The following is a 25,277-nucleotide window of genomic DNA, read 5'->3' as shown; positions in this document are numbered from 1 at the left end:
CCATTGCTTGCCGTGCTACCGAGGTCCTTTGTCCCTGAATTGCTCACACACTCCGGCAGATTCAATGGGGGTCTGGCGGCAGATTTCTTTGACTTTATGGTTGGAAATGCATCTGCTTTGAGTGTCGCAGGATATCCACACATTCTTGCCATCTCTGTCGTAGCATAGCTTTCGTGGGTAAAGTGTGCGGAACAAACGTCCAATTTCTTGCCACTTTTGCATCTTTGGGCCACTGGTGCAACTTGAATCCGTCCCTGTTGGTGTTGTTACACCCTCCGACAACACACCGACGAGGCATGATGTCTCCAAGGTACAGAAAACAGTCGAAAAAACGGAAAATAACAGAGCTGATTTGACTCGGTGTTTGAGAAAATGGCGGATTGCTTCCCGATGTGACGTCACGTTGTGACGTCATCGCTCCGAGAGTGAATAATAGAAAAGCGTTTAATTCGCCAAAATTCAGCCATTTAGAGTTCGGAAATCGGTTAAAAAAATATATGGTCTTTTTTCTGCAACATCAAGGTATATATTGACGCTTACATAGGTCTACTGATAATGTTCCCCTTTAATGTTTAAAACATTATTCAGCGGTTTAAAAGCATTTGTAAAACATTGTTTGAAAATAGCTGTGTAATCACATTGTTAGCATCTCTGTTTTTGTGGTTTAAAGGTTTACAACCTACTGATGATTTTGAATATCAACTGAAATTAAACCAACAATGCTTCAAGTTGGAAAATAAAAAGTTGATCAATTGGAAATCGTGAGTTGTCCTTGGGTCCTTTTTGGAGTAGAAGAGTGGAACTTAACAGTAGCTACATATATAATATTCAATACATGCACACAACTTAAAAAGTAAGTACAGGACAACATATAAGACTAGAAGATGAGAAGCACTACATACAACATCAAATATACATTCTTATTAAACATGCTGTGTTTTTAAACTACATTTAGCACAATCACTGTTTAACTGTTTTTAAATCCCTGCAGCTTCCATGACTGTTACACACTTGTGTCTACTGACCTGATACTTAAACCTGAACATCTTATCACACACAGTGCAACTAAACGGTTTCTCTCCAGTGTGTGTTCTCATGTGTGTGGTCATGTGATGCTTGTTGGAGAAACTCTTCATACAAACAGAGCAAGTAAAGGGTTTCTCTCCAGTGTGTGTCCTCTTGTGTCTGATCATGTTACGCTTTATGGAGAAACTCTTCTTACAAACAGAGCAAGCAAAACATTTCTCACCTGTGTGTGTTCTAATGTGCAATATGATTTCCTTCTTAGTGTTGAATCTTTTAATGCAAGCTGAGCAAGCAAAAGGTTTCTCTCCAGTGTGTGTTCTCATGTGTGTGGTCATGTTACACTTTTTGGAGAAACTCTTCTTACAAACGGAGCAAGTAAAAGGTTTCTCTCCAAGATGTGTTCTCATGTGTAATATCATTTCATTCTTAGTGTTGAATCTTTTAGCACAAGCTGAGCAAGAAAAAGGGTTCTCTCCAGTGTGTGTTCTCATGTGTCTGGTCATGATTTGCTTTCTGGAGAAACTCTTCTTACAAACAGAGCAAGTAAAAGGTTTCTCTCCAGTATGTGTTCTCATGTGTACTGTAAAATGACTCTTCTGTCTAAATGATTTCCCACATTCAGAGCAGTCAAAGTGTTTGTTGTTAGTGTGATGTCTCGTATCACCTTTAGAGTCATTTTTACTCTCCAAAGGTTTTTGGATGTGGTCACTGTGATCAGAAGAGTGTGACATCATGTGGTCCATGTCTGACAGTGGAGCAAAGATGCTGTCTGGTTCTGACTTGATATCTTCACAATGCTCTCCATCAGCTTCTGTGATGTGTTGACTTACAAGCTCCGCCCCTCTGTTCTCCTCACTTTGACTGTGATGAAGCTGTAAGGACTGAGCTTCATCTTCATCATGAAGCTGCTCCTCTTTAATGTGGGAGGGGGCCTGTAGCTCCTTCTGTCCCACACTGGTGTGCCACTCCTCTTCATGACTCCCCGCTGACACCCGCTGGACGTCTGCAGAACAAATGAGGTGTTACTGTATTGAAGTTTGCAGTATTCAAACTATTGACATGTGAGCTAGGCCAAATAGACAGTGATGGGCAAGCTACCTGGACAATGTAGTAAGCTAAGCTACAAGTTACTCTCAATTAAATGGAGCTAAGCTATCCTCAGAGAATTGTAGCACGCTACACTACAAGCTACACTGCAAAAGTAGCTTGCCACATCAAATATATATATATATATATATATATATATATATATATATATATATATATATATATATATATATATATATATATATATATTGACCCACATGTATAATATCAATGTTTATGTTGTCCATGGAAAGAAGTTAGTAAGAAGCAAAAGAAAAACAACCAACCATGGATGACAAAAGGACTGAAAAATGCTTGTCACAAAAAAAAGACATTATATGGAATATTAATAACACGGACATCTATAGAGGCAGAAAATAAGTATAATAAATATAAAAAGAATCTAATTGGTATACTAGGAACATGTAAGAAGGAATACTACAGACAATTATTAAAGAAGAACAGAAACAACATGAGAGCAACATGGGGCATCCTAAATAGCATCATTAAAAATGCTGCTAAGAAAATAGAGAGAGAGAGAGAGAGAGAGAGAGAGAGAGAGAGAGAGAGAGAGAGAGAGAGAGAGAGAGAGAGAGAGAGAGAGAGAGAGAGAGAGAGAGAGAGAGAGAGAGAGAGAGAGAGAGAGAGAGAGAGAGAGAGAGAGAGAGAGAGAGAGAGAGAGAGAGAGAGAGAGAGAGAGAGAGAGAGAGAGAGAGAGAGAGAGAGAGAGAGAGAGAGAGAGAGAGAGAGAGAGAGAGAGAGAGAGAGAGAGAGAGAGAGAGAGAGAGATCGTAATAACTTGAAGTAAATAATGTAGATTGAAAACAGATTACAAAAAACTAAATCCAAAACAAATCATCTTGGAGACCGGAACTGAACATATACAATAATGTGTGCGTGTGTGTGTGTGTGTGTGTGTGTGTGTGTGTGTGTGTGTGTGTGTGTGTGTGTGTGTGTGTGTGTGTGCGCGTGTGTTCTTGAAACATGAAGAAGGAAAAGTATCTTCCATATGAGGAGGTGTGAACAAGTTAGGACATAAATCATGGTCCCAATAACATTGCATCTAATACTAGAGTCCGTGAACATTGCTCCAAAGTCAGGATTTTTTGTTGAATTTAATGTGCATAAAAAACTAACATTGACAGGTGCAAAGGCAGCAATATATGATAAAACAAGACGGCAGCTAAAGAAGGACTTCCCTATTCATCCCCCTCTGGTCAACATATGTAATAACAAGTGTGAGTAAGAAATTGTGCCTCCTTTAGCCAAAATGTATAAAATAAATATGTATATAGAGACATACTGTAATAACTTGAAGTAAATAATGAAGATTAAAAACCAAATACAAACAAAACATTTAAAACAAAACTTATTAAAATTAACTAAAAGCTTACCTTTTTTATATTTGCAAATTATGTATGTATTAATGTTGTGAATACACATCTTTATATATCTAGAAAGGGTGGTCCTAAAGATGTAGGCACTGTCACATCTAATAGAGAGCCAAATACTAGAATCTGTGAACATTGCTCCAAAGTCAAGATTTGTTGTTGATTTAATGTGCATACAAAAGTGAACATTGACAGGTGCAAAGGTAGCAATATATGATAAAACAAGACGGCAGCTAAAGAAGGACTTCCCTATTCATCCCCAAAAAACCTGCCAGGTGAGCAGCTGATTTGACCACTTCTGGTGCTGACGTAAGACAACCTGCGTCCCATATGTTTATTTGAATGAAATAAGTTTATTTCCATCATATAATCAACCATCAACCATTCTGTGTGACCAGTTTAACAGTACAGATGATACATATTTAACAATCATACACATTTACACACAAAAAGAAAAGAAAAAGAATGACGGAAAAAGGAATAGGCTGAAGCCAAAGTTTATATTTGGGGGGATTACCCCCCAATACTTCTTAGACGGAAACACAAATAATGACAACATAAAGGAAGTAGTTGAAAGCTTCAATAATTACTTTGTAAATATTGGAAGAAAGGATTCCAGACCCAGTTTCAATTGAGGACTATAATGATACCATAGAGCCAAATCCCAACTCCATGTTCCTCAGTAATGTGACACAGGAGGAAATAGTTATAATCCTGTAATCTAAGACTTCAACTGATTGTAATGGAATTGATATGGAAACCATAAAAAAGGTTCTAGAAGAGATCTCAGGACCATTCATGTATATTAGTAACCTATCATTTCAAATACCCAAACTAAATGAAAATAGCTAAAGTTGCACCAATTTATAAGACTGGAGACAAACACCAATTTACAAATTATAGACCTGTTTCTTTACTTCCACAGTTTTCTAAAATCATTGAAAAAGTGTCCAATAACAGATTAGAGAGTTTCACAAACAAACACAGAATACTAGAAGAGAACCAATATGGATACACAGCTAATATTTCAACTTTGATGGCTTTCATTGAAATGACAGAAGAAATGAGCAATGCAAAAGATAGTAAAAAATGTGCAGCAGCAGTGTTGTTGGATCCAACTAAAGCATTTGACACAATTAATCACAATATTTTCATCAAAAAACTAGAAGGATATGGCATCAGAGGGTTGGTCTTAAACTGGATAAGAAGTTATTTAACCAACAGGAAACAATACGTGAAGCTAGGCCAACACACTTCTACAACACTAAATATATCCTGTGGTGTACCTCAGGGATCAATACTAGGACCTCAATTATTCAATCTCTATATAGATGACATTTGTAATAATAATAATAATAATAATAACTGGGATTTATATAGAGCTTTTCTAAGTACCCAAAGTCGCTTTACATGTAGAACCCATCATTCATTCACACCTGGTGGTGGTAAGCTACTTTCATAGCCACAGCTGCCCTGGGGTAGACTAAAGTTACAAAAGATTTAAAGTTAGTATTATTTGCAGATGATACAATAATAATAATAATAATAACTGGGATTTATATAGCGCTTTTCTAAGTACCCAAAGTCGCTTTACATGTAGAACCCATCAATCATTCACACCTGGTGGTGGTAAGCTACTTTCATAGCCACAGCTGCCCTGGGGTAGACTGACGGAAGCGTGGCTGAAATTTGCGCCAACGGCCCCTCCGACCACCACCTATCATTCATCATTAAATTCACCGGTGTGAGTGGCACCGGGGGCAAAGGGTGAAGTGTCCCGCCCAAGGACACAACGGCAGCGATTTTTTGGATGGTAAGAGGCGGGGAGCGAACCTGCAACCCTCAGGTTTCTGGCACGGTTGCTCTACCCACTACGCCAGGCCGCCCCAACAACAACAGTGTTTTGTTCAGGAGAGAACACACAGAAGATAATACAAATAATAAAAGAAGAAATGAACACATTAAAAAGATGCTTTAACAATCTTTGAATCTCAGTAAAAGTAAAATAATGCTATTTGGTAACAGTAGAAGAGAAAGTCAAACACAAACATAAATAGACGGAATAGAAATTGAAAGAGTACCGTATTTTTCAGACTATAAGTCACAGTTTTTTTCATAGTTTGGTGGGGGTGCGACTTATACTCAGGAGCGACTTATGTGTGAAATTATTAACACATTACCGTAAAATATCAAATAATATTATTTAGCTCATTCACGTAAGAGACTAGACGTATAAGATTTCATGGAATTTAGCGATTAGGAGTGACAGATTGTTTGGTAAACGTATAGCATGTTCTATACGTTATAGTTATTTGAATGACTCTTACCATAATATGTTACGTTAACATAGCAGTTGGTTATTTATGCCTCATATAACGTACACTTATTCAGCCTGTTGTTCACTATTCTTTATTTATTTTAAATTGCCTTTCAAATGTCTATTCTTGGTGTTGGCTTTTATCAAATACATTTCCCAAAAAAATGCGACTTATACGCCAGTGCGACTTATATATGTTTTTTTCCTTCTTTATTAGGCATTTTCGGTTGGTGCGACTTATAGTCCGGAGCGACTTATACTCCGAAAAATACGGTAAATGAAACCAAATTTCTAGGTATAATGATTGATGATAAATTGAACTGGAAATCTCATGTAAAAAATATACAACATAAAGTAGCAAGAAACACGTCAATAATGAATAAAACAAAACATGTTGTAGACCAAAAATGACTTCATATTCTCTACTGCTCACTAGTGTTACATATCTGACTTATTGTGTAGAAATATAGGAAATAACTACAAAAGTACACTTCATTCATTAACTGTGTTACAAAAAAGATCAGTTATAATAATACCTCATGTTGGATATAGACAACATACAAACACTTTATTTATTGAATCAAAAATACTGAAATTCCACCACATAGTGAATTAGCAAACAGCTAAAATTATACACAAAGCAAACTATAACCTGCTAGCCAAGAATGTACAACAATTCTCAACAAAAGAGGAGAAATATAATCTTAGAGCAAAATGTAAATTAAAACATTTGTATGCACGTACAACACTTAAGACCTTCAGTATATCAGTATGTGGAATTAAATGATGGAATGGAATTTCCGGACCTGAATTCTGTCCCCCCCTGTTATCACCATCTACGACAAGTCTTCAGCAAGACCAAGGCCCTGTCACTTCCACCCCACCGTTCCTACGACTGTGCCATCGATCTACTGCCCGGGGCCACAATTCCCAAGGGGCGTCTGTACTCCGTCTCTGGTCCAGAAAAAGCTGCGATGAACGATTACATCTCGGCATCACTGGAAACTGGCTTGATTCGCCCGTCATCATCGCCAGCAGGAGCAGGGTTCTTCTTTGTGAAGAAGAAAGACGGGTCGTTAAGGCCCTGCATCGATTACAGTCCCCTGAATGACATTACCATCAAGAACCGTTACCCTCTTCCCCTCATGTCTACTGTCTTCGACCAACTCCAACAGGCTAAAATATTCACCAAGCTGGACCTACGCAACGCTTACCATCTGGTCCGAATAAGAGAGGGAGACGAGTGGAAGACCGGATTCAACACACCCAATGGTCATTATGAATACAGAGTCATGCCTTTTGGTCTCACCAATGCCCCGGCCGTGTTCCAAGCCATGATCAACGAAGTACTAAGAGACTTCCTGGACCATTTTGTCTATGTTTACCTTGATGACATATTGATTTATTCACCTGACAGTGACACTCACCAAGACCATGTAAATCAGGTTTTAAAGAGACTCTTAGACAATGATCTATATGTTAAAGCTGAAAAAAGTGTTTTTCATGCCGACACTGTTTCATTCCTGGGCTTCATTGTAGCCCCTGGAAGAGTGCAGATGGATCCGGCTAAAGTTAGCGCTGTGGCCGATTGGCCGACACCTGACAGCCGCAAGAAAGTTCAGCAATTCTTGGGATTTGCTAACTTTTACAGGCGGTTTGTCAGAAACTTCAGCGCAATAGCTGCTCCTCTCCATGCTCTTACCTCCACCCAGGTGCGGTTCCACTGGTCTCCAGAGGCAGAGAGGGCATTCCAGACGCTCAAGCACCGCTTCACCTCAGCGCCCATCCTCACCATTCCGGACCCGCAGCGCCAGTTCGTCGTGGAGGTGGACGCTTCTAATGAAGGAGTTGGAGCAGTGCTGTCTCAACGCTCTCAGCAGGACGGGAAGATGCATCCCTGTGCCTTTGTGTCGCGGCGGCTGTCCAAAGCTGAAAGAAACTATGTCGTCGGCAATCGGGAGTTGCTGGCGGTGAAGCTCGCTTTGGAGGAATGGAGGCATTGGCTCGAGGGGGCCGAACACCCATTCATCGTCTGGACAGATCACAAGAACCTGGAATACATAAAGAAGGCTAAGAGACTCAACTCTCGCCAGGCCAGGTGGGCGCTTTTTTTTAATCGCTTTTCTTTCTCGCTCTCCTACAGGCCGGGGTCCCGAAACGTCAAGCCAGACGCCTTGTCACGATTATTCGACCCCGAGCTTGAGGCCAAGAAACCTGAGACCATCCTTCCACTGAACTGTGTGGTAGGAGCGGTAACTTGGCCAATAGAAACTGAGGTAAAGCAAGCTAACGGTATGGCCCCGCCACCTAGGGGATGTCCTGTTAATCGGTTGTTTGTCCCCACTGAGCTGCGTCCCCGGGTGATTCATTGGGCTCACACCTCGCTGCTTTCGTGTCATCCGGGAGTTAAAAGAACAATGTTTGTGATCTCCCGGCGGTTCTGGTGGCCAGCCATGGAGACGGAGGTCCGGGAGTACGTAGAGGCCTGTTCGGTCTGTGCCAGGAACAAGACGTCTTCCAGGTCTCGCATGGGACTTTTCCAGCCGCTCCCCATCCCCTCCAGACCGTGGTCAGACATCTCGATGGACTTCGTTACAGGCCTCCCGGTCTCACAAGGTAACACCACCGTCCTCACTGTGGTCGACAGATTCTCCAAAATGGTCAGATTCATCGCTATGCCTAAATTACCATCCGCCAAGGAGACGGCAGAGACTATGATGACTAATGTATTCCGAGTTCATGGATTTCCCAAAGACATTGTTTCAGACCGGTGACCTCAGTTTGCATCACGGTTCTGGGGGGAGTTCTGCCGACTCATTGGAGCCAAGGCCAGCCTGACATCAGGATATCATCCGGAAGCCAACGGCCAGACCGAACGACTTAACCAGCAGCTGGAAACCGGCCTCCGGTGCTTGGTCTGCCAGAACCCCTCCACATGGAGCAAACACCTGGTCTGGGTAGAGTATGCGCACAATTCGCTGCCTACATCAGCCACTGGCCTCTCTCCCTTTCATTGTGCCTTAGGGTACCAGCCCCCTCTCTTTCCTGAGAATGAGTCAGAAGTGTCGGTCCCCTCCGCCCATACCATGGTCCGACGTTGTCACCGCATTTGGGCAGCCGCCCGTCAAGTATTGATCAGACAACGAGATCGGATGAAGAGAGCGGCAGACCGCAAGAGACGACCTGCGCCTAAGTACCAACCCGGTCAGAGAGTCTGGCTTTCAGCCAAGGACCTACATCTCAAGGTCACATCAAAGAAACTGGCACCCCGCTTTGTAGGTCCATTCCCAATTACCAAGCTCGTCGGACCTGCAGCGGTTCGGCTTCGTCTGCCCCAATCCCTCCGCGCCTATCCCACCTTCCACGTCAGTCAGGTCAAACCAGTCAAAGAAAGCACCATGGTCCCACCCACCACGTCCCCTCCACCACCCGAAGTAATTGAAGGTGGAGCAGTATACAAAGTTAAACGCTTGTTGGCAGTGCGCAACCGGGGCCGGGGCAGACAATTCCTGGTAGATTGGGAAGGATACGGACCTGAAGAGAGACAGTGGGTTCCTTCCCGCCACATTGTCGACCCCACTCTCATCAGGGACCTCTACAGAGACCACCCTGAACAGTCTGGGCCGTCGGGAGTCGGCCATAGAAGGGGGGGGTACTGTCACATCGTGGTGAGGGAAGTCCTGTTTTGGGGTTGTCTGGCAAACTTCCTGTTTTATTTTGAAAATTCTAATCCTCCTCTCGTTTCAGGCCACTTGCCCTTCCTCCTGTGTCACTGGTCTGATGTCTCTCCTGATTGCCTGATTGTGTCCACCTGTGTCACCCTCCCTCATGTGTATATAGTCCTCGTCTTCCCCTGTCTTGTTGCCAGAGTATATCGTCTCGCTACGTACCTCCAGCCTTGTCCACAGCCTTGTCCACAGCCTTGATAAGTATTGTCTCGCTTTATTTATTGATTTCTTTGTTTCCTCTGAGAGAGTGATTTTCTTTTGCTAAAGTTTTTTCGGTCAAGTCTTTTTGTATCAATTTTCATAGTGCCTTGTCTTATTTTTTTTTCTCCTTCTGGAGCGCTTTTAGTTTGCAAACTTCTCGACTTCTTTTCATGAGTGAAATTATCTTTTTGTAGATTATCATAGATTGTTGTTTTTTTGTTATTAGACTTGTATATAAATTTTGCTATTGCCCTTTTCCTCCTTATGGAGTGATTTTCTGTTTATTGCCTTATGTCCTATGCTACACATCCTCTAGTTACTCAAGTATATAATAGATAGATTTTATAACCACTTTGTTTAATCACTCTGTCCAAGAGATAGCAAAGAAAACTAATTAAATAAAGTCTGAGTCAATTGTCTGTCTTCTGCATCTGAGTCCTCATTTTTGCCAAGACTTAACATGGATGAAGCAAAGCAATCAAACAATGTACTAATATGATCCACTTCAAGAAACTCTTCACACTTAAAGTGTTTACAAAGTACAAAGAAGAAGATAAACATTCTCAATTTATTTCATCCATCATTCATTTTCTACATCATCTTACTCATCTCACCATATGAAATATAACTTACTTCACTCATTATTATTTATTTATTTTCATTGTGATTACTTATGGAGCATATTGTGAATACATTGAGAACAGGAAGTGAACTAAAATGTAGACACTGTTATGTAAAAGAAAAGGGGTAGAATTAAATAAGCTCTGCTTCTTCCTACTCCTTTTCCAACATGTTGAAAAGACAAACTGGAAATAGTGATGTATCATGTTGTATACATGCATGTGTGATGTATCATGTTGTATGCATGCATGTGTGATGTATCATGTTGTATGCATGCATGTGTGATGTATCATGTTGTATGCATGCATGTGTGATGTATCATGTTGTATGCATGCATGTGTGATGTATCATGTTGTATGCATGCATGTGTGATGTATCATGTTGTATGCATGCATGTGTGATGTATCATGTTGTATGCATGCATGTGTGATGTATCATGTTGTCTGCATGCATGTGTGATGTATCATGTTGTATGCATGCATGTGTGATGTATCATGTTGTATGCATGCATGTGTGATGTATCATGTTGTATGCATGCATGTGTGATTTATCATGTTGTATGCATGCATGTGTGATGTATCATGTTGTATGCATGCATGTGTGATGTATCATGTTGTATGCATGCATGTGTGATGTATCATGTTGTATGCATGCATGTGTGATGTATCATGTTGTATGCTTGCATGTTCCAGATAAACTCAACTCAACTAACACTTGGTGGACATTCAAGCCACAAAATGCAAATGGAGTATTGTTGGTGTATTTTGGATGGTTATAGAGGACCTCCCATTGGCTCCATTGCAAGTGGTCTTTTATTTATATTTATGAGTTAGAATTAGGGCTGGGTGATGTATGGAATATACTGGATATATCGTGGGTTTGTCTCCGTGCGATATAGAAAATGACTATATGGTGATATTGGAGTATACGTTCTCACACAGTTGCTTTTAGCTGCAAGCATTACACTACAGGCTCTTCTTACTTTTTCTTGTCTCTCCTTCTCACAGAGACATAAAACAAGCGCACCTTCATACATACGTCACATACTGTCACGTGTGCAGCGTCATATGCTCTCACGGAGCAGACAGGTAGCGGCATGGAAACGTTAGCTGTGGTGCTAGTGGTAATACGAGAGAAAGAAGGTGCCAATCTGGTAACAAATGAAGGAAGAATTCATTCCCAAGACAAACAGCAGGGGGTCCATCGTCTGGCGGTGGTTTGGCTTAAAGCGGAAAGATGTTGAACAGACAACCGTGATATGTCAAGTACCGTATTTTCCGCACTATAAGGCGCACCTAAAAACCACAATTTTTCTCAAAAGCTGACAGTGCGCCTAATAACCCGGTGCGCTTTATTACGATTCATTTTCATAAAGTTTCGGTCTCGCAACTTCGGTAAACAGCCGCCATCTTTTTTCCCGGTAGAACAGGAAGCGCTTCTTCTTCTACGCAAGCAACCGCCAAGGAAAGCACCCGCCCCCATAGAACAGGAAGCGCTTCACCCGCCCCCGGAAGAAGAAGAAAAAACGCGCGGATATCACCGTACGTTTCATTTCCTGTTTACATCTGTAAAGACCACAAAATGGCTCCTACAAAGGACAAGGATCCGGTTCATAAAAAGACGCAATCTCTCCATCCGCACACGGATTACTACCGTATTTCACAGCTGATATTCCTGTGAACTGCACTGTGGAACGGGAGCACGTACGGTGAATATTCGCACCACAGAGAATGAGAAGTCATCCTTCACTGTGGTTCTAGCTTGCCATGCTAACTTCCACCCAGGGTGACATTCAAAAGGAAGACCTTGCCAAAAGAGACCTTTCCAGCCGGCGTCATCATAAAAGCTAACTCGAAGGGATGGATGGATGAAGAAAAGATGAGCGAGTGGTTAAGGGAAGTTTACGCGAAGAGGCCGGGTGGCTTTTTTCACACAGCTCCGAAGGCGAACACACCTTCACTAAGACGGGCAGATAGCGCCGGTCGACATACGCCAACATCTGCCAGTGGATCGTAAATGCCTGGGCAGATAGTTTCGGTCACAACTGTGGTCCGAGCTTTCCGGAAGGCAGGATTCACAGAACTGCTGCACAACAACAGCGACACTGAATCCGATGACTTCGACGAGGCGGAGCCGGCCATTTTTGGATCCCACGCTTGCGCAACTTTTCAATTCGGACACCGAAGACGAAGAATTCGAAGGATTTACGAATGAAGAATAACTTCAGAAGGTGAGCGCTATGTTTATTTTGTGTGTTGTGACATTAACGTTCGAGCAACATTATGTTGCTATTTATTGCTCTACACCATTTTGAATTTTACTATGTTTGTGATTGCACATTTGCGTACATTTCGGGACAGAGTTGTTAGAACGCTGGTTTTCAATATATTATTAAAGTTTGACTGAACTATCTGACTGTTTTTTTGACATTCACTTTAGCGCAGCGTTTTTTTGACATTCACTTTAGCGCAGCGTAGGCGCGGCTTTTAGTCCGGGGCGGCTTATTGGTGGACAAAATTATGAAATATGTAATTCATAGAAGGTGCGGCTAATAATCCGGTGCGCCTTATAGTGCGGAAAATACGGTATGCGGCAAAAGTGTTGCTACAAAAAGTAGCAGCACTGCTAATGTAGCATCCTCTGAAATGTCACCCGCTAGAGAATGAGGAGTGCTTGAAACTCTGCATGTCAACATCTCGGCCGGTGCCACACCCACAAAATATCCAAGCAACCATTTCCAGATCAACACCGTATGAAACAAATAGTCAACAACAGAAGGAAATAACGTCCGCAGGAACCTACCACATAGTGAAGGACATACACTATTTGATTTTCTATTATGCAGCTCATTTTTATTTGACACTTATTGAAATATCTTGTGTGACATCATGCACAAAAGTGCATTTTATTTGTTTTTAACTATTGTAGTGGCGTTCTGTACAAAAAGTGCACTTTAATTTAGTGTTGTTTTGATATGTCATCTTAGTGACATCATGCACAAAAGTGCACTAATACCGTATTTTCCGCACTATAAGGCGCACCTAAAAACCACACATTTTCTCAAAAGCTGACAGTGCGCCTTATAACCCGGTGCGCTTTATTACGATTCATTTTCATAAAGTTTCGATCTCGCAACTTCGGTAAACAGCCGCCATCTTTTTTCCCGGTAGAACAGGAAGCGCTTCTTCTTCTACGCAAGCAACCGCCAAGGAAAGCACCCGCCCCCATAGAACAGGAAGCGCTTCTTCTTCTACTGTAAGCAACCACCCGCCCCCGGAAGAAGAAGAAAAAACGCGCGGATATCACCGTACGTTTCATTTCCTGTTTACATCTGTAAAGACCACAAAATGGCTCCTACTAAGCGACAAGGATCCGGTTCATAAAAAGACGCAATCTCTCCATCCGAACACGGATTACTACCGTATTTCACAGCAACTGATATTCCTGTGAACCGCACTGTGGAACGGGAGCACGTACGGTGAATATTCGCACCACAGGGAATGAGAAGTCATCCTTCACTGTGGTTCTAGCTTGCCATGCTAACTTCCACCCATGGTGATATTCAAAAGGAAGACCTTGCCAAAAGAGACCTTTCCAGCCGGCGTCATCATAAAAGCTAACTCGAAGGGATGGATGGATGAAGAAAAGATGAGCGAGTGGTTAAGGGAAGTTTACGCGAAGAGGCCGGGTGGCTTTTTTCACACAGCTCCGAAGGCGAACACACCTTCACTAAGACGGGCAGACAGCGCCGGACGACATACGCCAACATTTGCCAGTGGATCGTAAATGCCTGGGCAGATATTTCGGTCACAACTGTGGTCCGAGCTTTCCGGAAGGCAGGATTCACAGAACTACTGGACAACAACAGCGACACTGACTCCGATGACTTCGACGAGACGGAACCGGCCATTTTGGATCCCACGCTTGCGCAACTTTTCAATTCGGACACCGAAGACGAAGAATTCGAAGGATTTACGAATGAAGAATAACTTCAGAAGGTGAGCGCTATGTTTATTTTGTGTGTTGTGACATTAACGTTCGAGCAACATTATGTTGCTATTGCTCTACACCATTTTGAATTTTACTATGTTTGTGATTGCACATTTGCGTACATTTTGGGACAGAGTTGTTAGAACGCTGGTTTTCAATATATTATTAAAGTTTGACTGAACTATCTGACTGTTTTTTTGACATTCCCTTTAGCGCAGCGTAGGCGCGGCTTATAATCCGGGGCGGCTTATTGGTGGACAAAGTTATGAAATATGTAATTCATTGAAGGTGCGGCTAATAATCCGGTGCGCCTTATAGTGCGGAAAATACGGTAGCTTGTTTTATAATGTCTCTGACAATCTTGTACTTTCTGTTTTGAAATGACATGAATGTTTGTGCCACTGCTTAATAACTGTTTAATAAATACACTTTTGCTAAATTGACTTAGTTGTGATTTCCCTCTCTGCATGAAAGTTTAAAAGTAGCATATATTAATGCAGTATGAAGAAGAATGTTTTAAAGTAAACACATAGAATCATCATACTGCTGTGATTATATGCATCAAGTGTTCATTCAAGGCTAAGGCAAAATATCCACATATATATGGTGTATCGTGACATGGCCTAAACATATCCACATATATATGGTGTATCGTGACATGGACTAAACATATCCACATATATATGGTGTATCGTGACATGGCCTAAACATATCCACATATATATGGTGTATGGTGACATGGACTAAACATATCCACATATATATGGTGTATGGTGACATGGACTAAACATATCCACATATATATGGTGTATCGTGACATGGCCTAAACATATCCACATATATATGGTGTATCGTGACATGGACTAAACATATCCACATATATATGGTGTATCGTGACATGGACTAAACATATCCACATATATATGGTGTATCGTGACATGGACTAAACATATCCACATATATATGGTGTATCGTGACATGGCCTAAACATATCCACATATACAGTATATGGTGTATCGTGACATGGCCTAAACATATCCACATATATATGGTGTATCGTGACAAGGACTAAACATATCCATATATTAATAAAAGGCCATATCGCCCAGCCCTAGTTAGAATGTGATTCATTTATTTTTATATATCCACCCTCATGTCTTTTATAATGATTGTGAACGATAGAAAAAATTCCCCCAAAAAGTGCAGTTCCCCTCTAAATTCCAATGATTAGATTTAAGACTTGAAGTGTATGAGCATGAAGTGATGAAGCCTACTTGGATGAGTCTTCTAAGACAAAGTGAACAGTCCAGTTGTGATGGATTGAATGCCCTGAGAATAAAATGATATGTGCTTACTTGGACTGTGATGAAGCTGTGAGGACTCAGGTGCTTTGTCTTCATGCTCTTCAGTCTTCACAGAGACAACAGTCAGTGGAAACTTGCTGACATCATCCTCCTCCTGCCCTACAGGACACTCTCCCTCCTCTTCCTCTTTCATGTGTGGATCCTCCTCTTCCTCTTTCATGTGGGGGGGCTGTGGATCCCCCTCTTCCTCTTTCATGTGGGGGGGCTGTGGATCATCCTCTTCCTCTTTCATGTGGCGGGGCTGTGGATCTCCCTCTTCCTCTTTCATGTGGGTAGGCTGTGGCTCATCATCTTCCTCTTTCATGTGGGTGGGCTGTGGATCCCCCTCTTCCTCTTTCATGTGGGTGGGCTGTGGATCATCCTCTTCCTCTTTCATGTGGGGGGGCTGCTGGACTTCTGTTGGGTAAATAAGTCAATAAGATAAATGATAAGAGATAAAGAGAGAATATAAATAGTTTTGGACTGACACTGTTAACACAATGAGATTATTTGTGTTCTTTTGTGTGTTGTGTTAAAAGTGTGTAGCAAAACAACCAATAAAAACACAGGAAATAACACCTTTTGTCCTAAAATTAATTCAAAAGTGGTACAGTGAGTACAAAAACAGACTTGGAAATTTGATGGGGGTCAATTTGAAATTTTTTATAAGTACGAGGCAGCATTGATTGAGGCATTCTTAACTTCACTGATGTAAAGTCTGTAAATATTGAGATTGTCATTACCATAACTTCATTGTCATGGAAATAAAACAAATCTACTTCCAAAATCACTTAAAAAAACATTCATGGTATGTTTTTGTTATCATGCAGAATACTTTTGGGTGGTCATTTTGTTGGCTGGGCCAAAGGGAACTCTTTAGGAATTGGAGACCATCTACAACACACAGAAGGAAAGTCAGTCACCTTTATGTTCTTTTAATGATTCAAGTGTTGACTACTTTGGCTATTGAAAATAAATGTTTACTTTCACTTATTGTTGCATGTAAGTCAGGATCAGGAAGTGAAATTATAACTTTAATTAGATTTGATTACAGTGAAAAATGTATTTAGTGAGTCTGTGAGTTTTGTGTAAACATGTTGATACAGGTTTACATCTTCTTGGGGACTGGAACACAGATATGTCCTGAAAGGATGCACCCATTTTTAAAACCTTCACTAAGCTGTGCCACCAACATTGTCTCACTTAGCTCATTAAGCAAACTACCAGGGTGAGTGAGTCCTTTTAAACCTTCATAGACCTCGTTGTTACTTCTGACCAGTCTATGATTTTCACAAGTGGAACTACTGTATGCGGCTTAAGTGATCATTCCATCATTTTCTGTACCCATAAAAAACATAGCACTGAGTCTGAGGAGTTTCGGTGACGTCATCAAGCTGAATGGCAGCTTAGAGTAACATCTCCCTCGTGAGAAAGGTTATTTTGCCCCGTTAGACGGTAAAATGCCAAATTTTTAGATAATCTCTGAACAAACAAAAGGGCAAGAATGGGGAAAACCAGAGGAAATCGAGGAAATATTGTTGCAGAGCCTGTAAATGAGGAAAGCTCTGTGTCCGCGAACAGCTCACCTGTAAAGCTAAAAGATGGCGGTGCTAACGCTAACCCTCGCTCAAAGTAGGCGGACGCCGAAGGTTTAGTCCAAGTTCTGGAGGAGATTCGGGACTTCCGAAAAGACATAAAAGAACAGCTGAACGATATTAAATCCGAGCTCACCAACATTAAACAACAAATAACAGACACAGAGGAGCGAATTGAGAAGGTGGAGGGCCGGATTCAAAACGTGGAGTATGTGTTGAACAACATGATAAAAGTCATTCATCAGCAAGAAAACAAACGACTCGACTATGAAGGGAGATCCTGACGCAAGAACTTGAGGATACACAATGTTCCCGAAGGAGCCGAGGGGCCGTCCATGCCAGAGTTTGTGGAAAAACTGCTGCGGGACATGTTGGAGATCCCCGCAACTACGCAACTCGACATCGAAAGGGCGCACCGCGCGCTGGCGCCAAGACCCGCCGGAGACAGAGAAGACAAGCCGCGGTCAATAATAGTCAAATTCCTCCGCTACAGGATGAAAGAAGAGGTTATGAGCAAAGCCTGGGGAAAGAAGAAGATTTCTCTGAATGGGAGACTAATGCATTTTGACCAGGATTACCTCCCAGCAGTCCTGCAAAAGAGGAAAAAATATTGCGAAGCGAGTGTTAAAGCAAAGAAATATCTGCTTCCAGACTCCGTACCCGGCCAAACTACGAGTGTTCCAGGAGGACGGCACGCAGCTGTACCGGACAGCAAATGAGGCGACAAAAGACATGAAGGACAGAGGACTTCCAGTCAGCGTGACTACGCCGAGGGAGAGCCTGCTGGATCAGCTGTCCCGCTCCGCCTGGGAGACCATGGGAGGAAGGAGCCGGGAGGGGACAGGTGAGGAGCCAGAGAAAATCATCAAGGAGAGACTGCAAGCCTTCAGAAGATAATCATCGCCTTCTCCGGAGGACCTGTTAATTTTGACTGACTTCTTAAAGTGTTGGTAAGATGAACAGAACCAAAACAGGTGACTTTAAATTCACTCCAAGACATTTGCGTTTATATAATAACCCCAGCTAGATGAGAATATATACAAATGAGGGATGTATCTATGTAATGAACAGAGATTTTGTTTCTCTTTCTACCAAGTGCCATGATGGGGGCCCTCAGCTCATAGTTGGGAGAGGATTTCCCACACAGCCAGATGTTTTATCTAGCCCAACTCAGGGGCATCTATTAGAGACCCCTGCCTTGGAACTACACTTTTCTTTTTTAATTTTCTTTAGTTATTTTGCTTTGTTTTATTTATGTTATGTCAGTTGTTTTCGTTATGGGAGTAGACTTGCTAGGTTTTATTTTGAATATTTTATTGGTACACTTACAAGTAAATAGTAAATGGTTAGTGACAAAGTAAAATGTGTATCGTTTAATGTTAATGGGCTATTGAACCCAATTAAACGCAATACAATATTATCGAAGGTGAGGACAGAACAAGCCCACATAGTATATTTACAGGAGACCCATTTGACTGACAAGGAGCATGTAAAACTAAAGAGAATGGGCTTCAATCATTTGTTTTGTTCGTCATATAAATTAGGACATAGGAGAGGAGTTACAATCCTCATCTCAAAAAAGCTACATTTTGAAAAAATACTGGAATTTGGTGATAAGGAGGGTAGATTTATTTTAGTAAAGGGAAAGATAGATGGGAACCCAATCACCTTATTGGTAAATGATATTAATTTCTTCCAAAAAAAATCACCAATATTATGGTAACGGAAACCAAAGGTCTTTTGATTTGCGGTGGGGATTTAAATATATATTTACAGCCAAAATTGGACTCATCTAGTATAAAAATACATAACGTGAAACCCATTTATAAGAAAATAAACACACTTTTTAGGAAGTAGGCTTAATTGACATATGGCGAGACTTTTTCCCAGACAAAAGGGATTATATTTATTTCTCTGCTCCGCACTGTCTTTATACAAGAATAGATTATTTCTAACATTTGGAAAGGATAAAGATAAAATATGTACCTGCGAAATTGGGATGATAGATCTAAGTGACCATGCACCTATATACCTATCTATTGACTTTAATCTGAGGGCAAAAAATAATACATAGAAACTAAACTCAAGTCTGCTGAATGACCTATCCTTTAAGACACAAATTAAATCTGAAATTAGTCTCTTCTTGGAGTTCAATGACACAGGAGAGGTTTCACCTCCCATATTATGGGACACTCTGAAGGCTGTTTTAAGAGGGAAAATTATAGCAATATCTTCATTTAAGAAAAAAAATGAGAATACAAAATCAAATGACTTAAAAAAATACAACTAAACGAATTAGAAAGAAAACACAAACTAGATTTGGTACAGGATACATTAAGGGAAATAAGAAATACTAGGAATGAAATGAACAGTTTAGCCACACAAGAAATTTAAAAAAATCTTAAATTTTTGCAAAAGAGACACTATGAAAGTAGCTCTAAGTCTATGAAAATACTGGCCTGGAAACTAAAAAAAAAGATAGCGGAAAACACCATTCATAAAATGAGGGATCCAAGAACAAAAGAGATAAAAACTAAACCAAATGAAATTCAGGAAGCCTTCGAACATTTTTATAAAACTTTATACTCTAAGGTCTCCAGTAGGAGGATAACCCAAATTGACAGCTTCCTGAACTCTCTGGATTTACCTATTTTAGATGAAAAACAAAACCAAACAATATCTGCAGATATAACTGAAAATGAATTAAAAGTTGCAATTAGTAGGCTTAAATTAAGTAAATCGCCAGGATCAGACGGTTACACAGCTGAGTGGTATAAGGAATTTAAAAAATAATGAATACCTGTTTTACTCCCCACACTGAATTGGGTCTTAAAAAAGGCACAAACGCCACTTAGTTGGAGGGAGGCAATTATCTCAGCTATACCAAAAGAAGGCAAGGATAGAATTGAATGTGCATCTTACAGGCCAATATCGGTTCTCAATGTAGATTATAAACTATTTACTTCCATTATGGGCAAACCATTAGAAGATTTCTTACCTATATTGATACATAATGATCAAACAGGTTTTATACATCAACGACAAACACAAGACAATATAAGAAAAACACTATATATTATGGATCATATACAAAGAAAAAACATCCAAGCAATTGTTATAAGTGTGGATGCTGAAAAGGCCTTTGATTTGGTAATTTGGAATTTTCTTTACAGAGTTTTATATAAATTCGGCTTTCAGGATACAATCATTAAAACTATACAGGCACTATATAACAATCCTACTGCTACGATTAAAGTCAATGGATACTTATCAAACAGTTTTACCCTAGAAAGGGGCTCTAGACAGGGATGTGCATGGTCACCATTACTCTTTGCATTATATCTAGAGCCATTAGCTCAGTCTATTAGACACAATGAAGATATTAAGGGAATCATGATTAAAGGAAGAGAGTATAAATTGGCCTGCTATGCGGATGACATTTTGGTTTACCTCGGACACCCAACATACTCGCTCCCTAAATTAATGCAATCATTTGAACTGTATGGTCAACTATCAGGATATAAAATCAATATTGGTAAAGCCCAGCTACTCTCATATAATTATAACCCACCAGGGGAAATCAGAAGTAGTTACCCTCTGATATGGCAAACAGAGTCTTTTAAATACCTGGGCATTAATTTGCCAAAAGATCTAACAAAATGATCAGAATACAATTATCTACCCATATATAAAAAAATAAAAGATGACATAGCAAGATGGAACTTAATTCCTTTTATTAGCCTTAGTTCTAGAATTGATTCCATTAAAATGAATGTACTGCCAAGACTGCTGTACCTATTTCAAACCCTGCCAATAGAGATTAACCAAAACCAAGTCAATGAATGGGACAAAATGCTATCAAGGTATATATGGCAAAGTAAAAGGCCAAGAGTTCATCTGAAAACTTTACAATTGGTCAAACAAAAGGGAGGATGGGGTTTACCTTGCCTCCGATTTTACTATTTTGCAGCCCAGATGAGAAGTGATATGCTGGTGCAACCCGTCATACATTGCTCAATGGAAAATTATTGAAGAAGAAATGCCCTCCATCCCCATACAAGCAATCCTGGCGGATAGCAATTTACAAACCCACATAAAAGACATTGATAACCCATGGGTGAAATGGAGCCTTAAAGTGTGGAAAATGATCATAAAGGAATACAAACTCGAGAGTGATATTGCAGTTCTTAAATGGTGTGCCTATGATACAGAGTTTACACCTAATAAATTAGACTCAAGATTTAAGGACTGGATATCTAAGGGTATAACAGTTTTATGTAGTGTAATGAAAGATAAAAAATGCTTAGTTTTGAAACTATTAAAAGGACATATATATTAGAAAACCAAGACTTCTATCGATATTCGCAGTTGCGGCATTTTGTTAATATGAAGGTGAAAAGTGTCACAAAGACGAGTATATGTTTGATTGAACTGTTTACAAAAGCCTACAATTCAGAAATTATTGATAGAAGTGTTTCATGCTTGTATAAGGGTCTGTTGAATATGAAATCATATTCAACTTCATATATTAAAACAAAATGGGAGAAGGAAGGAGGGATAACTATATCTGAGGAAGAATGGACAATAATATGGAAATATCAATGGACTTGTACCAGCTCACCCAAGTGGAGGGAGTTTGGCTGGAAAAGTTTGATCAGATTTTTTATTACACCTTTTCAGAAGTCTCACTATGATAACAACTCCCCTGCCTGCTGGAGAAATTGTGGGAATTCAAATGCAAATCACTACCATGTTTTGTGGGACTGCTCCACCATAAAGGACTATTGGAAAGAGATACACCAAGCTCTACAGGATATTTTCAAATGTGAAATACCCCTCGAAAGTAAAACTTTGTTTTTTGGACATGTACCTCAGGACTGGCTGAAGAAAGATAAACACTTCATGAATATCCTACTGGTGGCTTGTAAAAAGACCATTACTAGGAAATGGATATCCCAGGAGAGCCCAACTTTGAAGCAATGGATGGAAACAACAATGGACATATATAAAATGGAGAAAATAACAGCCTTTATTAAATATAAATTGGATAAATTTACTTCATACTGGGAAAACTGGGTCAACTATGTCACGCCCCATAAACCTGACTTTAATTTTTCGAATTAGTGATTGTGCGGAAAAAAAAAAAAAACAGGGGGATTACTCCCTATATGTGTATATGTATGTATATATATATATATATATATATATATATATATATATATATATATATATATATATATATATATATATATATATATATATATATATGTATCTGTTTATATTTTATTTTATTTCTGATTATTATCATTATTAATGTATTATTATTATTTATTTTTTTCTTTGTTCATTTAATCGATGTATTTGTAGATATTACTTTGTTTTTTTGTTGTTTCTTTCTTTTTTGGGGTGGGGTGGTATGGGTGGGATACAAACAAAAATATTTTGACATTTAGGGCAGACAATAGATATATGATTTATGTGAATATGATGTAATGGATAGGAATGTCTGATGCTGGATGTCAATAAAAATAAAATGAAAAAAAACCCAAAAAAACTGTGGTACGTGTACCACTAGTGGTACGCAGGCATCACCTAGTGGTACGCCAATTAATATTTCATTATTTAAGTACAGTGTTTTATTTTTCTACATTCAAACACAGTGTTACTGTTCAAACTGTGTGTAATGTTAGAGTACCGTATTTTCCGCACCATTAGCCGCACCTAAAAACCACAAATTTACTCAAAAGCTGACAGTGTGGCTTTTAACCCGGTGCGCTTTATATATGGATAAATATTAAGATTCATTTTCATAAAGTTTTGGTCTCGCAACTTCGGTAAACAGCCGCCATCTTTTTTCCCGGTAGAACAGGAAGCGCTTCTTCTTCTACGCAAGCAACCGCCAAGGTAAGCACCCGCCCCCATAGAACAGGAAGCGCTTCTTCTTCTACTGTAAGCAACCACCCGCCCCCGGAAGAAGAAGAAACGCGGATTTTCGTTTCATTTCCTTTGTGTGTTTACATCTGTAAAGACCAGACCACAAAATGGCTCCTACTAAGCGACACGCGTATAACGCAGAATTTAAACTTAAGGCAATAAGTCATGCCGAAGAACACGGAAATAGAGCAGCAGCAAGAGAATATAACATAAATGAATCAATGGTGCGTAGGTGGAGGAAGCAAGAAGATGACCTGCGCCAGGTAAAGAAGACAAAACAGAGTTTCCGAGGAGGGAACAAAGCAAGATGGCTACTGTTGGAGGACAAACTCGAACAGTGGGTTGTTGAGCAGAGAGCAGCAAGCAGAAGTGTCAGCACCATCACTATTCGAATGAAGGCAACAACGCTAGCAAGCGAACTTCACCTGGATGATTTTAAAGGTGGTGCTTCTTGGTGTTTCCGGTTCATGAAAAGACGCAATCTCTCCATCCGCACACGGACCACTATTTCACAGCAACTGCTGGACAACAGTGACACTGACTCCGATGACTTCGACGAGACGGAACCGGCCATTTTGGATCCCACATTTGCCCAACTTTTCAATTCGGACACCGAAGACGAAGAATTCGAAGGATTTACGAATGAAGAATAACTTCAGAAGGTGAGCGCTATGTTTATTTTGTGTGTTGTGACATTAACGTTTGAGCAACATTATGTTGCTATTGCTCTGCAATATTTTGAATTTGACTATGTTTGTGATTGCACATTTGCGTACATTTTGGGACAGAGTTGTTAGAACGCTGGTTTTTAATATATTATTAAAGTTTGACTGACCTATCTGACTGTTTTTTTGACATTCCCTTTAGCGCAGCGTAGGCGCGGCTTATAGTCCGGGGCGGCTTATAGGTGGACAAAGTTTTGAAATATGCCATTCATTGAAGTTGCGGCTAATAACCCGGGGCGGCTTATAGTGCGGAAAATACGGTAACTAAAAATATTAAATATACTTGTTACATAACGTGTCTTCCTTGTTTTTAATGAATAATTAAGGCCTACTATGCTACTGTATTTTAATGCTGTTCATGATGGTGGTACTTGGAGATCCAAGTATTTTCTGAGGTGGTACTTGGTGAAAAAAGTTTGACAACTACTGACGTAGTGACATTGTAAACTACAATGGCAGACACCATTTTGTTATACCCAATACATCGCGCTTCCAACGAGATCCCGTTTTTTTCCCCGAGTTAGAAAGTTCCAGAACTGTTCACGTTATACCATCTCATCTCATTGTGGATCATGTGAATGCTTGAAGTGGAACTAAATGTGATCTCTGAAAGGGGTACACATTATTTCCAAAGCAGGGCCCCCATCCACATATACAATACTAGTACATATCTGATGAAAAACAACATTATTTTTGTTATTTTAATTATAAGTGTGCCAAATCACCTATATTTGAACATTATCTAATGGAAATGACTGCTGTCTGATAATCACATTAATAACACAATAACAATCATGTGTCTGACTACACCTATTAATCACAATTAATCTAACACGTCATGTTCATGTTAATAATGAAATATAAAGTTAGTAAACATGTGAGAGTAAGAAGTAAACAAACCTGTTCTGTGTAACACAACTTGAGGTTTCTTGAAAACAGCGTCCAGTAGTTGACGTTCTTCCTTTGTCCGAGAAAGTTCCTCTTTGTACTCTGCTATCGTTCTTTCACACATTTTCACACAATCACAACACTTTACACTCACACTTGATCTTAACTAAGCGATGTGTTGATCAAATCCGCGTCTCTTTGTTAGCAGCTAACAAGCTAAGCTAACTAGCACGCTAAACCAACTAGCGCGCAAAAACAAGTAGCAAGCTAAGCTAACTAACGCGCTAAAACAAGTAGCAAGCTAAGCGGGCCTAATAATGTCCAAAGTTGACTGAGACGAGTGGAGTTTATCCTGACACGGAGGATGAATAAAGTGTAGTTAGTAGCGAGGCTTAGAAGCGTGTGTGGAGTAAAGGAAGACTTTGCAGCAAA

The 25,277-nt window shown here is 40.2% G+C and overlaps 2 protein-coding genes across 2 annotated transcripts in view; one reads left to right on the top strand and one right to left on the bottom strand.

Annotated features, from left to right (window-relative positions):
- LOC133570631 (uncharacterized) overlaps window positions 1-25,277 on the top strand; it is a 682,377-nt gene that overhangs the window by 203,861 nt on the left and 453,239 nt on the right. The window lies entirely within an intron of this gene.
- Window positions 550-25,277, bottom strand: LOC133570718 (uncharacterized). Its single transcript, XM_061923412.2, has 3 exons — window positions 24,858-25,277; window positions 15,716-16,120; window positions 550-2,029 (listed from the first exon to the last, which is right to left on the bottom strand). Exons 1-3 carry the CDS (start codon window positions 24,967-24,969, stop codon window positions 978-980), a joined length of 1,569 nt encoding a protein of 522 aa, XP_061779396.2. The 5' UTR covers window positions 24,970-25,277; the 3' UTR covers window positions 550-977.

This window comes from Nerophis lumbriciformis, linkage group LG28, assembly GCF_033978685.3.
Source record: "Nerophis lumbriciformis linkage group LG28, RoL_Nlum_v2.1, whole genome shotgun sequence".
In the NCBI taxonomy this organism is placed as follows: Eukaryota; Metazoa; Chordata; class Actinopteri; order Syngnathiformes; family Syngnathidae; genus Nerophis; species Nerophis lumbriciformis.
Note: the sequence above shows the minus strand (reverse complement) of the source record. Positions and strands in the feature narration are given on the sequence as shown.

What these genes read in the sequence shown, in the direction of transcription:
- LOC133570718 (XM_061923412.2), bottom strand. Translation starts at nt 24,969, where the DNA reads ATGTGTGAAAGAACGATAGCAGAGTACAAAGAGGAACTTTCTCGGACA. An exon ending in AGTTGTGTTACACAGAACAG is followed by an intron (nt 16,121 to 24,857) that starts GTTTGTTTACTT and finishes TTTACCCAACAG; the next exon opens with AAGTCCAGCAGCCCCCCCAC. An exon ending in ACAGCTTCATCACAGTCCAA is followed by an intron (nt 2,030 to 15,715) that starts GTAAGCACATAT and finishes TTTGTTCTGCAG; the next exon opens with ACGTCCAGCGGGTGTCAGCG.